Here is a 16,902-nt window from a genome sequence, read left to right as displayed (position 1 = left end):
GTAACTAACTTACCTGCTTGGCGCACCTGAATGTAATTTATGTGTGTTTGCACAACTAGCTGCAGTGGGGGAGGTGTGTGTGTGTGTGTGTGTGTGTGTGTGTTGGGGGAGTAGAAGCCACACCTCCCGGTATCGGACGTGTAAAAGGAGCTATAAGAGCTCCGTCAGTACTGTTGACACTCACATTCTGAATCCTGGAACGCTCCTCAGCTGTTAACATCACCAAACAGGCTCTTTATGGACAGAGAGGAACGCGTCTGGTCACTGTTTTAAATTACTTTTCTTACAGCTAACCTGGTCAGCATGGCTGTGGTTGGAGCAGTGATGCCTGCCATAACAGCGTTTCCAGGTGTTCAGGCGATGGAAGGAAAACAGTTCGATAATGTAAGTGAACGATTCAAGGTTCTGAATTTGTGTTATTTTATTATTTTTTGCGGATTTAGTTTTGATTGTTGGTTCATCTTAGAACTTCTTCTAACTTTGTTCCCGTTTGCTGTCCTGTGTAGCTGTGCAAGGTGGATGAGTGTGCACGGAGGGGTGCAGACAACCCGCTCATCGAAGTTGAGTTCAGCATCGTGCAGTCTCCCGCTTTTCCTCCCAAGGACGACGACGAGCTGGGGAAATTCTTGGACCTCGAGTTCATTTTGTCTAACACCATCGGCTCCGATGTTGGAAGCAACAGCGACAACGGGAACATTTCTCCCCCGCAGCAGCAGCAGCAGCAGCAGTGCGCTTATTCCCTGCCGGAGTCACCGGAGAGCTGCAGCGGCAGTTCTGCGCCAGACTGCAGCGACCACCCTCCTCATCACCTGGCCCCACAGAGCTACCACGGCACCGTGAGCTTCACAGACTCAGGCCCAGTACGCAGTCTCATGGCGGAGCTCCTCACGCCAGAGATGAGCTACCCGGGGGAGAGTTCACCGGACGGCACAGGCAAGGCGAGAGAAGGGCGGGAGTACACCGAACTGCAAGCTTTGAATCCGGTCACCATTCCAGGTACTCCCGCTCATCACCAAGTGGCACCATCTCCTCCCCCGCTTGGATACAAAATCAAAACCGAGTCTGTAGGTCAGTCTTGTATGATGGCTGCTGCTGGTGGGGACTTTATGGGACAGATGTATGAGAGGCACCAGATGCGCTCCGTGCACCCAACTGATTTTACGCACCACCAGGCTACAGTTCCCGGTGCGCTGCCGGGATTCGGTGCGCACCCCATGCAGCATCCTTCACCTCAGGGACACACAGGGACACACTGCCATTTGGCGCAAATGAACTCTCTGAGCTCTCATCACCCCAATCAGCACCATCTCCAAAATCAGTACATGAACGCGCCCTACCAGCAGCAGTACGCGCACCAGGGGATGTCACAGTTCCAAGGACAGTACAGCATGCACAGAGAGCCCGTCCGCGTTCACCAGCAGCATCACCCGGCTTCAATGCAGGGGCTGATGCTCACCCCTCCCTCGTCGCCGTCGCTGCTGGAATTTTACGGTCACGAGGAGGTGGGGAACGTCAAGCAGAAGCGAGGCCGCAGGTCGTGGGCCAGAAAACGCGCCGCGACGCACAGCTGCGAGTTCCCTGGCTGCGGGAAAACATACACTAAGAGCTCCCACCTCAAAGCCCATATGAGAACACACACAGGTGAGCACGGAGGCCCAAATTCTGTTATTTCAGTTTGTTTACCAGCCTGATTGATGCTGATTTCATACTTTGGTGTTAATGCAATGTAAAGCATGTAATCTAACAGTCATTTTCTTTGGTCTGCCAGGTGAGAAGCCCTACCACTGTAACTGGGAAGGCTGCGGATGGAAGTTCGCCAGGTCAGATGAGCTGACCCGTCACTTCAGGAAGCACACTGGACACCGACCCTTTCAGTGCCAACTGTGTGAGCGCGCGTTTTCCCGTTCGGACCACCTGGCTCTCCACATGAAGAGGCACATGTAGGCCACATTAAACTTATGGACACTTATGTATCCAAATTCATCATGGGATCATGCCTGGGGCATCCCAGAAGAAGTAAGAGTTGGTCCATTGCTATGTGTACCTGGCCTCGTTCCTGTAGAGACTGAAGTGTGTGTTCCCTTGATAGAGAGCAACTTCATGGTATTTGACCTGCTGAGGTGCCACAAATGTATTCCCATAGGAACCTTTATCAAAAGTCAAGTGCCTCTCCTTTGGAGAAAAGAATGAATGTTGATGGTTTCTGTACATATCTGTGGATATATGAATAACTTTGGCTAAATTATAGTAGTTTGTATTTAAGACATTTCTTCACTGTGTCTTTGAAGTTATAAGTTATTGCTTGTTGGTGGGTGCCTTAACAAGAAGTGCATTTGCTTCCCAAAAGGGGAAAACTCACTGTGGGCAGGACCCAGGATTTTGTACATAATGTAAATTTGTATTTTTGTAATGTTTACATCTTATATCTTTGATACTACTCAGATCAGGTCAGGGTTTTTATTGACAATTTTTCTATTTTCTAAGGTTGTTGTTGTTGTTGTTAGATACTATAGATTTGTCAAGTAACCAGAACTTTGTTTGTTCTGTGAAGGTTTGCTTGAGCAATGTTAACAAATTCAGGTACTAAAATCTTCAGTCCCATTTTCAGGATCCCAAACATTAAGCATCTATCCACCCTCAATTCACTCAATTAAATGTTATTTGTTATATGGATACAAAGCACATGTATTTTGTATGGAAGGTGTGTTTTTCTTAAGAATGAAGAAATCCCCGGCAACCAAGGGTTGGAGTACTGTACTTGAAACAGAATTGCCACTCAGATGTATCTTTTTTTTTAACAAGAATCCAATTGTTTTTATTTGCTTAAGGGCGCAGAAAATAAAAGTACTTTTACAAATACAGAATGTCTGTTGTTGACTTTTCTCCCACACAGTTCAAGTCTAGATCTGCTTTGAGTTTATGTAGGTCTGCTGACAGTGCAGATTTTTATTATTTTTATTCATTCTCGGTGCTGTATGGTCAAAGACAAAGTACACTATACTTGGACACAAGGACTTAGAAACCCAAGTTTGGTTACAATGTAACTGTCAACATTTGACATTTATAGCACAGACAGTGACACTGACATCAGTGGTTATCCATCTAAGAACAGTTCTGTGCCCCCTTTCCAAATGGAAATCCAAATTCTTCTGTAAATCCCCAAATTCAAGCATTTTATAGGACAGAGTGTGGGTGTCATTGCATGATCTTTATTCATTCAAGGGTATAAGCGTCATTACAAGTGTTATTATGACAATATGCACACTTAGGTGCCTCTCAAACTTTGGATCACTGCTAATGAAAGACTGCCCTCTAATGCTCATTCATAGAATAACATTTGCCTTATCCAGAGGTTCTCAAACCGTGGGGTAGGTCCCCCTGGTGGGGCATAGAGACACTGCAAGGGGGAGCGTGGATGACCAGAGGGAAACTCCTCAGCTTATACACTACTCCTCTTTGTTGCTCCTCAACACTTACATATACACTCACACACACACACACACACACACACACACAGAAACACTGGAATCCAATTGGCTGCCCTGTACCTGTATCATAAATCTTAACCTTTAGCATGGCCAATCATATCTAGGATACACCTCTGCTATTACATGAACAAATCACCTGCAGCAGCACACACGTCAACACTCCAGTCTGGTGACAGAGAGAGAAGGTAATCAGATTACAACAATGACACAATACAGAAACACATGACACTGAATGGCAACAGAATTGAATTATTATTATTATTTTTATTTTTTGCTTCTCAATTTTTGTGTGTAAATGTATGTAAAACTATTCTTACAATAAAGTATAAAAACAATGAACCATAATACTAAGTAATAGTCAAACGTTGATAATAATTATGGTGGACAGAATAGTAGTCTAATGCTTGCCGTGTTAGATGCTAAAACAGGATTTCTACATCCAGAGATTTATTGCTGCTATCATTTAAGTCACTGGATCCCAATCTGGGGGTCAGAACCGCTACTAGGGCTCGCCAATGCGGCAGCAGGGGGTCGCAAGTCTTGATTTTAAGGCGTGTAAGACAATTAAAAAAATATACAGAGGAGGCCTATATCTCAGCATTTGGTTCACTTCTGTGAAGAAAAGTAAAAGTAATTTGTCTAATAGAACAATGGCCCAGCGCCAAGGACAAGAAAATACTGAATATGTCAAAGAAGAAGCCTATTAAGTATGCATGATTGTTTAAAAATAGAAAAAGAAAAAACATAACACAGGCAGAGAGAGAAGGCAGAAGTTCCCTTCAGGACAGGAAATAATCTGCTCATTCATCCAAATCACTCGTTTTACACAAACATCTTCAGTTACTGAGTTCACCATTTGGCTTCATTGCACAGTTTTGAATATAATAAGGAATATGCATAAAATATGTCACGTATTCAGGGGTTGTCAGTTGGAAACCACTGATTTAAGTTATGCCTATTTTGTTACTCCTTCTACAAAAACTGCATTCCATCAATGCCTTCACGTCTGCTGTGCGTGCAGAACATTGTACTGATTTCTTTGTCATGTCTCAGTTTCCCCACTAGATGTCCTCTTTGGTTTAGTTTCTGCATGTAGTCAGTATCTGTTAATGAGGCTTATTATGTACACCTGTTTTAATTAGTAATGCTTGTCTCCTGTGTCCAGGCTATTGAAGTACCCTTGTTGAGTTTGTTGCCTGAATTATTCCACAGCATTTCTCAGTCTTCTCTTTCTTGTAGAATAAAACTGAGCCACAGTATTTTCTCTGGAAGTAAAATTACTGAAGGCTTTTTTCTGTGTCTAGTGTCTATCCAAGGTGAGGTCACTGGGGAGGACAGCACATTTATGTGACAGTCCTTTGCAAATGAATTACAAACTGAGTTTTCTTACAAAAAACTTGTGTTCTGCAGCTTTTCTCCATGTTTAATTAATTTTATGATTACCTGCTGCAAATTAAACATTTAAGTTTTACATTCCTATCAGATGAATCTTGAGTCATTAACGCCTTGACTGAGTAAGTAAAGTATGTGTCTTTTTATACCTGCAAACCACAGTGTAAAATCTAACTCAAGATACAAGTGAAAGGGCTGCCTTAAAATTCTACGTTAAAAGAAAAAATGCAATTTGTTCTTCTTCATAATAAAATGTTATCTTGGTTAAATGTCCCTTGTTATGTAAACCTTTATCTTAGTGTTGTTGTTTTGGATTAGTTCATCTAATGAACTGTTTAGGGTAGTCGTTTGAACAGGCAGATTATTTCATCTTAATTAAAATAGTAAGTTGTTTTAGTTTGGTTGATTTAGCTTTATCAATTGATTTAACTGCTTATGGTAGTTGTTTCAACTTCAAAAATATATTTCAGCTTAATTAAAAAGGTTTATTCATTTGAATTAAATTCATTCATCTATTGAACATATCAGTTCTTTGAGCTTAAACATCCACTTTAACATAACTAATGTGGACTGTTGAGTCTGTCTTAGTCCATTTGACTTAAATTTAGGCAGAGAGGTATTTGTTAACTAACTTGATATCATCATGATGCATAACAAATGTTATAGTCTAGAAAAGCATTGCATCAAAATGTGTTTAACTTCTAGCTTTTGCAGCTGCATTCAATTTGTAATTACGAATGATTTTACTCACCTGAAAACCGTTACAAAACGAACAGCTACAATAGCGTCCAAAGGGCCGTCAGGGGAGGACAGGCCAGCACGTCACCGACCACAAATTGTCCATGATGCACTTCGTCAACAGTCACAAAAACATGATGATGCAAGTGATTTTAATCCACATACCTACTTGACTGCCTTTTAAAGTCAATTTCACATATCTCTAATTCAGTTGGATGTGGATTTTCAAGTTAACATTTAATTTGTAGGTGAGATGTTATTAACTAGTAAGATTGTGTTATCACAACAACCTTGGTAATCCTGTGTCAAAATGACACAATTATATGTTAAAATAACAAACTGGCAAAATTTAATTTTACAGCGTATAACATGTAATCTCTTGTAAGGTGGTGGTGAACTGAAAGGTTATCACCAACAGTGGTTCATTCTTGTTTTTGTTTGCTCGATAAAGTCTGCATATCCTTAATCGTACAGTATTGTTCTAGGCCTATTTCACAGCAGACTGATAGTGGAGGAAAAAGCACGTATTACTATTAACATTAAACGATGGATCTGTTCTATTCAAGTGTCCCAGTAAGTCATGAGTGTGATAGCGTGCCGGCAGCTGAAGCATGAAATGGATCAGCCATAATTTACTTTATTATTTACACCTGAACATTTTCTTTTCTTATATATGGGTTGTATTTAACTACTCTACTGACTTCAGACAATGTGCTTTATTGATGTTTGTATGTGATTTTGTAAACAATATATTAATCAAAAAACTTGTTTTGGAATAGGTTTTATCAGGAGCTTGGGTGGTAGGAAGTGCAGTGTGTATAGCAGCGGTCAGTGACTGTGCTGCTGTTGTCCACATAGAGGCAGTATAATGTCACACTGACTACTCCTGAGAGCTGGGTTTCATTTAGGGTTGGAGGGAAATAGATCAGCACTACACTGTTTTGTTGAGTGGGAGAGTAAACAAAGGAAATTGCAAAAGCAGAACTAAAAAACAGTGTCCAGTGTGTTGGATTTGGTGACATCTAGCAGTGCAGTTGGCAGCTCTCTTGCATCCCCCTCCCCTTCCAAGCTCGATGGAAAAACTATAGTTGCCACAAAACACGGCAGACTGTAGTTAAAAAGCTCATTTTAAGGTAACAATCCTATATTTAGGTGATTGTACATTAATGCAAATATAGGTATGAATATTATATTAAATTTCTGCCAATAAATCCTCCCCCTTTTTTTGTGGCTGTTATTGCTTTTATAGCGACGAACATGATAGTGACAGCTGAAGAGTGACAGGAAAGGGGGGAGAGAGAGGGCATGACACACAGCAAAGGGACACAGGTCGGACTTGAACCTTGGGTCGCTGCACCAAGGACGCAGCCTTGATACATGGGGGTCCAGCTCCAGATCTATCCGGACGCCCCAAACATTGAACCTTTGAGAGTACAAATACAGAACCTTACATAGAAGACTGACTTTTGCAATACACAACATAGTGAAAAAAAAAGTACAGTGATAGACTTGGGACCACCAGGTGTGGTTTACTTTGAGTTCTCACTGGGTAGAGGGAGTATTAAGACACTGAGACCTTACTGCAGTGGCTCAGGTGCTGCACGTCATCCCCCTCTTTCTCTCTCTCCCTATTCCTGTTACTCTCTTCTGTCACTATCCAAACAAAATAAAATGCCTGTTTCATTGACTTTAAATTCAGCAGTAGTAAAAATGCAAACCTGACCTTTCGTAGCAGGAAAAGCACAGGTGGAACTAATAATAGTAATGAGTCAGCATCGTAAATTAATAGAATGTCAATGAAAAAGGGCAATTAGACACTGCACGCTTCTTATTTGACCGTTAAATACACAAATTATATATCAAAATACTTTGGCGCTGATGTTTTTTATTCTCACACTATCAAAAAGTCTGTAGTGGATTAAGAAAACACTATTTTTGTCATAAATACTACTTTTATATTCATATTCTAAACTTTTTCTGTCCTCAGCCATTCGGTGTAAACCATGAAATAATTTTAGCATTTTGTCATTTTAACTAAGCTGTTTTATTAGTATCCAAGCTCTGATGAGGTTCTGATAGAATACTTAAGGGTAAGACTTATGGGAGCTGTAGTTTGTTGATGAAACTAAAAGTGAATTCTAAAGTGCTCTTTGGTTCTCCATTATTCCACCTAGGGTTGTTTGACTGATACCAAGATGAATCTTGGCAACTAGGCAACTGGAAAGAAAGTTTCTAAATTAGGTCCCAAATTCTTTTACAAGCCCTGAATGCACAAAAACTGTACGAGTAAAACACTGTGCAGGTTTAATTCTACCCACAGTATAGCAATGCATAAGGTAACTGCAGTGTTCTGTATGTGACAAGCTGCAGATAATCTTCCTAATAAGTACCTGTGCTCAAGTGGAAGAATGATTATAATATGCACCTGATTCATCATGGCCAGAGCACTGGATGAAAACCTGTAATTATCATACTTTGGGCCTGACTTTCTTATAAGAATGAAAACCAATGAATTACTGGCACATATTCACCTTCTCATCCATTCCCCTCATCTGTTTCTGGAAAAACTGACAGCCTTTGGAGGAATGCCAAATTAAATTTCAAACGGAGTGTGCTGTAGCCCTCAGTCCTTATCTATTATTCTGTACACAAATCTGCAGACAAGCATTAGAATTATCTCCTAAGCAATGTGTAAAGAATACTAATTAGCAAAAAAAAGCTTTATGTATCTGTCATGATTTTAAATATAAAGGAGCAATGAAAGTGAAAGCAGTACTAAAAATAAGAAGTAACCAGAAACTGCTATTAGTCAGAGCATAGAGCAGTTCCCCAATAAGTGATTACCCAGTCTTGTAAACAGACTTTCATAATGAAAGTAGAACATTTTGATTACGCAACTTGACTTTTGAAAAGTCCGCTCACACACTGTGTCATCACTTATTGGTCTGCCGCTGCCAATTTCTATTCTCCACACATTGCACTTCACATTCCTACATCTGCATCTGTATTTCTTAAGTACTGATCCCGTGGAGTTATTTTAGTGCCAGCACAAACTGAATCTGAATTTAATAGTTTTGAATTGGAAATGTTTAAACTGAATATTGTATGTACAATTTGAAATTGTATTTTACAGTTTGAAACTGAATTTAACGCATATTGCACTTTCAACTCAGAGGGACTGATGCCGGGGACTCGAATAGGCTAGAATAGAAGTGCTCCAATTCAATCAAACTCCTTTCAAAGAACTTCAAAGTTTTGCAAGAGCATGTTAATGTTACTAATATTACAAATGGCAATAACCAGATACACATACAAGTAGAAAAAGACAGATTACTTCAGTTTTCATCATATAACATGAAACGTTTTATGCTGTAATAAGATAAATAATATATTCTGTAAAGTTTCTTGTTGTAACATGAAAATATTAAAACTTTTCACAATATATAATACTGATGCATTTTTCTTTTTCTGGCATGACAGCAATACACTTCCACACTTAAACATTATGACCTGCTAGAGACATGTGTCTTATTTGGTCTATGTTCTCATCACCATTGTGAACTATAAGCATGAGTGAATTAAATAACTCCTTTGTATACCCTCATAACTCATAAGAATTATTACTATTGATGGACAGGGTGATAAAAAGGAAAATATTAAGAGGAACAGCTGTTTGCATGGTTGGTGAAAGAAAATCCTGTGTGATGAGCATTTTATTCACTAACTAATTGAAAGTCAATGTTGTGTATAGAACCATTTTGTAACATGACCCCGTTTCTAGTTGACTTTAGTGGGAATGACAGATTAGTATTCTGTGTGTGTGCGTGAGCGTTGTCAAGGAGGCAAAACTATGTGTGCCCCTGTAAGCCTTGTTTACCTAACCCAAGGAATTCTGGGTTTTGTCAACTGTCACTAAGGTCAGAAGTCACACAGAAGTCCACACTCTGAGTTTCTGGGCAGAAACCAGGGCAATAATCAAAAAGTCCTCATGAAATGACTGAACTTACAGTATACCTCAATTTCAATTCAAGTCGTCATAAGAAAAACAAAGCCAAACATATGGATCCCATATACAAATCCTTGTAGGGAACATTCATGTTGAGGGGGCTTTCTCCAAAACATGCCACTCCATAAACACTCAACTATTATCCCATAATGTCACAGCAGGGGCACGGGGAAATACTCTTTGTTACTATAGCAGAGTCATAAGTCTCTTCTAGATCACAAAAACAAAATGCCTGAAAAGGATTTTATTTCTTGCCTTAGCTTAGTTTTTTTTTCCACTGCAGAAGTTGGGAAAACAGATCCTGTGTGAACTACATGTGACTCCAGTGACAATGATCAAACGTGGCTTGAATACGTGATCATTCGTCCATGTTCCATACAGGATGTTATATTTGTTAGCTGGAAAAATTGCTCTTATGTTGCAGTTAATTTTCTCAAATTGCAAATATTTACACCTCAGTGGAATGTAATAAGCCTCTGCCTATGCATTCAGGCAGAAGTAGGACATCACCAACTAAAATCTAAATAGACAAGGCAGGTGAGGGAACAGCACTTGTATTGTAATTTTGTTTTGAATAAATGACACAAGCAGAAGCCCAGTTGGAGAATGGGCGAAGTACTTATCTTATAGTGTATCAAAAGTGTATTGATTATTGGAGGGGATTGTCAAATTTCACCAAAGAGCAAAGCATCTACGCCATAATATAACAACTAGTTGTTACTACTAACTAGCTGTTATATTATGGCTATTATATATTAACGTCAGGTGAAAAAGTGCCTAAATCTGTAAATAAGTTAAATTATATAAAACGTATACTGTATGGAAAACATTACATTTGAATTATCTCACAGAATATATCTGAAAGCAGAAGCTATTATCATTACAACAATGGATCAAATGATTATGTATAATGTGAAAGGGGTCACTCATAGTTACAATTGCACAGAGAATTATCACCAACAGTTCTCCTCAGCTCTACAGAGCGTTTTAGAATCTTTCAGCTCATTGTTTTGAGAAAACGTGCGTACGCAGAATCCCACGCACATTGTCTTTTGTACAATCACAATCAACGTAACATTAGCGCAATCACGACACAAACGCCCCACCCTGTGCCCCTCCCTCAATTACACCAATTTCTGAATATGCTAATTAGTATCACAATACCCGAACGTACGATAGTGCTGTCTTTCGGAAAACTCGCACAAGCCCAGGAAAAAAGAAATTTTACGGAGTGTGGAATTGGGAGGTGCTGCTGACGGAGGTAAGAGGGCACAGGCCAGTAACTCCGGTAGTGTCCCGAGAACCGCACCGCAGCGGCAGGTTGAAAAAGAAGTGGTCAGATATGAAAGACACACTACTTGCCATCCGCCAGAGCCTCTCAGGCCACAGGGTGGTGGAGTCCCCTGTATTACGGTAAGGCTGATATACTGTAATGCTGTATTGGTGAAAGGGTTTGCGGTACGTACAAGACGTGGACGCTCACCACGCCTCCCAGTGAGCGCTAGTTGTTGTTTGCTTGTCGCTGAGCCATGCCTGATGAGACGGCGCACATCGGTCCACACTCTTATTGTTAACCTGTTATAATAATGCCAAAGAGGCTAAAGACATTCAAGTGGGTGTTCACTTCCTCCATACCGCAGTAGAGGACTGCGCGCCTGGCAGTAAATACCCCCTTAACACAATAATCTGCAAATGATTTAAAATTGTGAATTGCTTGATTGATTGTAAATAATAATGACTTTTGCATGCAGTGCAACTGTCCCGAGAGCAAGTGTTAATTCGCTATGCAGTTTCAATGGCATCGCCAGTGAGTGTCCGCCAACTGTAACTGACATAAGCAAAAATATATACGTACGCCAGCAATGAAGCTGCAGTGAGGACCCACATTCTCACGTTCAGTTCACTTTTAGTACATCCGAACGTGAACGTGAACAATGGCGTACGCACGAATTTTGTGCGTACGCAACGTTAGTACATGAGCCCCCTGGTCCTTTAAAATACCACAAGATATTTCTATAAGTGCATAATAGTTGTCTGAATTAGCCACAAATTTGTCAGTGATTCTCGTATAAAATCAATAAGTTAATTATCTATGCATGAGTTTCCCTGTTTTTTGGTGCAATTTACTTTTGTTATCCAGAATATTTCAAAATGGTTTCAAAAGTCACTGCACTCAACTGTGGTTCCTATAGTTTATTAGATATAGCCTACAATAAAGACACATTTGACCAACATGATTACCTGCAGCCTGTTTTTTTCATGTTTGGTGATTTACGTAACTTTTGACTCGCTGCATGCTCTTGCAAACTCTTATCTATCTTATCTGTGAAAATGCCACCTGCTCTGTATTCTGATATTCAATTATGCAACATCTATCTTCCCTGGCGTTTTCTTAGGGTGATAGAAATATCTCCATTTAAGTGTGCCAATGAGAACCATGAAATAAATTAAATGAAGTGAAATTGAAACTAAGGTAGGACTGAGGGACCAGCATGATGACAAATGGAATGGAAAACCCTTGATTTCTCAAACCTTGGAAAGTTTTTGGGCACTTTGTATCATTTTGTTGCAGGAAGTGAGTATAATGCTGTGCAAAAAGGCTGACTTGAGCACCTTAACTTCTACATATTTCCCATGCCTTTAATAAAAAATAAAACTTGCATTTGGATGTTTTTTTGCTTTCAATCTGTAGATTACCCCTGTAAATAAAACATATTTGGAAAAAAATACAACGTATGAATAAAGTGTGTGCAGTGTGTCCTAAACAATCTTTCTTTTTTGTTAAAGAAGATTTGAATTGCTAATCATCAGTTGAATTAAGATTTTTCCTGCTGGAGGTTAATGACACAGTGGTGTATTCAGAATATAAAAATACTCCTTTTAGAGATATTCCTGCAGTCAACATCCTACTACCTGTGAGAACAAATGTAGTTAAAGTATTAAAAGTAAAAGTACTTGTTCAACAGAAAAATGGCTCCTGTGACAGATGTATTATGACGTTATTAGATTGTCAACCTTGTTTTCAGCAGTACAAAAGACTCCTGCACACTGCCACTTCACTTGCACTCCATTTACCTGATGAAGTCTTTGTATTGAATGACTTAATTTAGATTCATTTTAAAAAGAATGTGTTCAAAAACAAAGTAATTTAATGATCTATTATGGCCACATTCAGGGACTGCAGATGCGAATGAGCCTGTATGGCTAAATCTGGCACATTTACATAGTGGACTTGAAAAAAACAACAATTTGGAAATAAATCAATTCATTGATTTCCAATGCCACCTTTAGGTATTTCTATTCAATGCTTTGCTAATGTGCCAAAATAAAGTTGTTTTTTACTTCCAATATCTTTAGGGGTTTTCCAAGCAAATGCTCATTTTTGAGAGATTAAATTAGCATATATTTCTGCCACTTTCTTGCCACCCCATGAGGACTCTTCTGTTCTGTATTGTTATCCTACTCACCTCTCAGACTACAGGTGTGCAGTAGTTTTGTTAGAGCTGTCTTTAGCAAAAAAGAAGTTCTGATTAACCCATTGTATGCTGCCAGCCACACAGACAGACAAAGCTAGCGAAAGAGACAGATTTTTTTTCTCAGTAGTTGGTGAGATAGAGATAAACTTACATTCACAAAGTGGTCAGAAACAGGACTCCGCTCTGTCTGCTCAGTGTGTAAATACTCCTGTGACTTCACTCTCGTCACTGATGTATTATTATATAAGATGTTATTAGATTGTTAATAAATGTGTAAGCAGTATTTTACTGTTGTAGCTGAGATAAAGTTAGTTGTAACGACTTTACAATTAGGTGGGTTGGGTGCTGCTTCCTTCCAAGCCCTCCATAAGCATCACAAGATAAATGTGACAACTCCTAAAAATCTGAAACGTGAAAGGGGCAATAATTATACATAGCTTTTTTGTAATATATTGTTATATGTAAAAAAAAAAAATGAATGTAATGAAAGTGATTAGTTCCACTGCTGTAAGGGGACTGAAGGTACATTTCTCTTTTTAGTAGCACTGTTTGTTTGGAGGTGTTTGTCAGTTGATTTGCAATCTTACAATAGCCTATAACTTTGAAGGTTTCTTTATTTTTAGGTAGCATTACCATAGCATTATAGACAGCAACGTTTTGGACCGCCAGCCTCACCTCCCTCCTCTCACCCCATCCTCTGACCATCACCGCGCCTGCATGCGTGCCTCCTCCTCCTCCTCCTCCGCGTTCCCAAACAGCCCTACAACCTGAAAAAAAACCCCAACAAGGTAAAGCCTGCATCTGCATGCCAAAACCCTTCGGAGTGCCATCATCCATTCCTCGGCTGCATCTGTCATCTTTCACACATCCTTTATTATCTTCCATGCGGACGCCCCGAAGCTTCCATCTATCACCAGTGGCATACCGAGGCTACCACACCTGTCTGGAGCATCGCATTGACTCATTACCTCTGCCTTCTTCACGGGGCTGTCAGAGAATTGAATTCGCATGATCATCAAAGCACACAGCGCAACACATCGGATGCAATCACACCTGACTGCATTGCTTTTACAAACTGCCTGCAAACACACACACACACACACACACACACACACATACACACCACAAACCTCAGAAATCACACGGGGGTCTCTGTGAGGAATCGTTGCGGCATGCTCCTCTAACAAAAGAATGAGCAACACATCCATCCCTCCACTGAACATGAACAGGGACACTGAAAGGCACTGAGAGCAGCGCCGGGTAAACCTCTATAATAATACCATTCCAGTTAATTACTCCCACCATATCACTGTCTGTGGCACTCAAGTTTGGTTTTGGTCACCTTTTTTTATCAAGGCTTTTATTTAAAAATGAAAATGAATTACCCAGAATTACCCTGATGCTTAATTGCCTTTCCTTATAATGAAGTTGTAATTTAGCTCATCTTAATGACAAATACAGAATGTAAGCCATTATTAAGACAGGCGGCAGCCCTCAGCAGCACTAATAGGAGCCTCTGACAGGTTGTGCGGACACACAAGGAGCCCTCACATGTTGCTGACCCCCGCCCTATTTAGGCGCTGAGAAAGGAGGGGCTTAAGGAGGAGTTGTTAGCCCGGCTGTGGCCGAAGAGGGGACGGAAGACTAAGGTGACGCAACTTCCAATAAGCCAATATTGGCGGAAAAAAAACCCTATATATATATATGTACAGCACACTCAAGGCGAAAGACCAGGGCTCACCTCTACGGTAAGACAGCGCCTTCTCATGAGAGTTTGTTGTGTTTTAACTCTAATGTAATGGTTTCTAACTGGATAATAAGCGCAGCACAGGCTACAATATGGTTCTAATCCTACTATATGAGCAACTTTGTGTGTAATGTTGGGGCTGTAAATGTGTCAGATGTGACAATCTAGTTATGGGGAAGCCATTCAACACGCGTCCATGAAGGGGACCCTGTAATAAAGTCAGTCCCAGGCACAGTCATTCATATTGGGATGCAGGTTGTTAAAGCTGTTATTTAATGTTAACCAGCAGGGGGTGGAAACACGTGGCACTGCTTGTAGCCTCCACCTTGTTGTGGCTCCACTTCAATGAGGAAAGAGACCCCCCCCCCTTCCTCATTCAAGTGGGGGCCTTTTCCGTGTTGAAATATTCTGACACTGTCATTGAGAGAAGTTTCAGAGGTGAGATATTCTATATCAGTAGCAGTTTTGTAATAGAGAACTCACCATAAAACCTCTCTTGTAGTATTCATAACACAGCCTACTGTGTAGTTTTCATGGGGACTAGCTGTAGCCTACTACTGCTGATATATTAGGAAAAAGTTTATTAGTTTTTTTTATTGTTATTATTATGTTTTAAAACCCGGCAGATATTTGATTTGAGACAGATATGCATTATAGGGGGAAAACATTACAGATATGACGATGAAGGTACAGTGCTGCTTCTTTCTTAAACAAATAAATGATCTATTTGTACTTTTCTATTGTAAATTGCAGCAGTGACACCAATAGTATATTACCACCAGCATTTCTTTTTGCATTTATATAGCAGACAAAAACGAAATTTCATATCGGCACATATCAGAGAACATATTCGCCAATAACAATATGTCTGTGATAGGCCAATCAGTCATGCTTTAATAGTTTTATTGATATTATAGCCAGATTGAGCCTGGATTTTTACTTTAATATCAAAATTCGAAAGTGTACGAAAGGTTAGATACATCTTCCACATTCTCGTTAGACCTCCCTGTATTGCTAAAATTTTGAAGAGCCCCACAACCGGACAAAATGGCAGTAAAAGGTTATCAGACAAGTGAAAAATATAACTGATTACCTCAATAAATAATATTGTTAGTTGAATGAATGATTCAAATGGAGTAAAATGGAATAGGGAATAAACCGTGTAATGTAACATGAATTCGTAACTCATTACTTAAGTGTGGATTTTAAGCTGAGGTGTTCATACTTTAGCATTCTGTTGAGGCTTGCACAAACTTTAATTATGTTACTCTAGAAGCTTTATAAAGTTGTATGTGTATGTTAGTGTTTAATCTGATTCTAGTGCATCTGGCCAATCCCTGATTCTGTGTTGGGTTAGTGCATCCCTAAACCCTAAACACAACCCTAACCCTAAGAAACATTTTTGATAAGGATCAGTTGGAATATAAACAGTCCTCTCTGGTGCGATGTTAACACTGCCTCTGAACAACCTCAAACATATCTTTGGTGTTTCAGTAATTCAGTGTCTTCTTTCATGTCAGCCTAGAGATATATTTGTGGTAAACCAATATCAGCCAGTATATTTCAGCCTGGCCGAGTTACCACTCAGGCTCTAATTGATAATATAAAACCATATATCATTGATACTAAGAGCAGTTAATGATACTTTGATCTCCTAATGCCACTAATGCTGATACTGTGACCATATAACTAATGTGTGTGTGGCTTTGTGTTTGTACATATACCCAGCTTTATTACTTTGTACTTTCAAAGTGATTATTAGAGTTGAGAGAATTAGTGGATTAATTGATGAATGTTTTAAACAAAATTGCCAAAACTCAACTAGTTTAAGCTACTGAGTTCTAAATATTTGCTATTTCTCAGTGTTATCACTGTGAATTAAATATATGTATAGGTAAAACAAGGGAAATTGTGGTAGACATTTTTGACTACTTATGTCTATGTCTTTTTGTAGCCCAAATGATTATACAAGGAAATAATTCACATATTAATCAATAATGAAAATTGTTTTTCGTAGTCATTCTACGTATCTGTTTCACTTGTATTCCTGTAACA

The 16,902-nt window shown here is 39.6% G+C and overlaps 1 protein-coding gene across 1 annotated transcript; it reads left to right on the top strand.

The window, feature by feature from the left end:
* The first annotated feature begins 178 nt into the window (after window positions 1–178).
* klf17 (Kruppel-like factor 17) lies at window positions 179–2,861 on the top strand. The gene is made up of 3 exons (XM_035671293.1): window positions 179–384; window positions 507–1,641; window positions 1,769–2,861. The coding sequence occupies exons 1-3, from the start codon at window positions 304–306 to the stop codon at window positions 1,942–1,944; spliced, it is 1,392 nt and encodes a 463-aa protein (XP_035527186.1). The 5' UTR covers window positions 179–303; the 3' UTR covers window positions 1,945–2,861.
* Window positions 2,862–16,902: the final 14,041 nt, after the last annotated feature.

This window comes from Morone saxatilis, unplaced genomic scaffold, assembly GCF_004916995.1.
Source record: "Morone saxatilis isolate NCDOM2014 unplaced genomic scaffold, NCSU_SB_2.0 Contig23, whole genome shotgun sequence".
NCBI lineage: Eukaryota > Metazoa > Chordata > Actinopteri > Moronidae > Morone > Morone saxatilis.
This window is presented reverse-complemented; position numbering and strand designations above follow the sequence as displayed.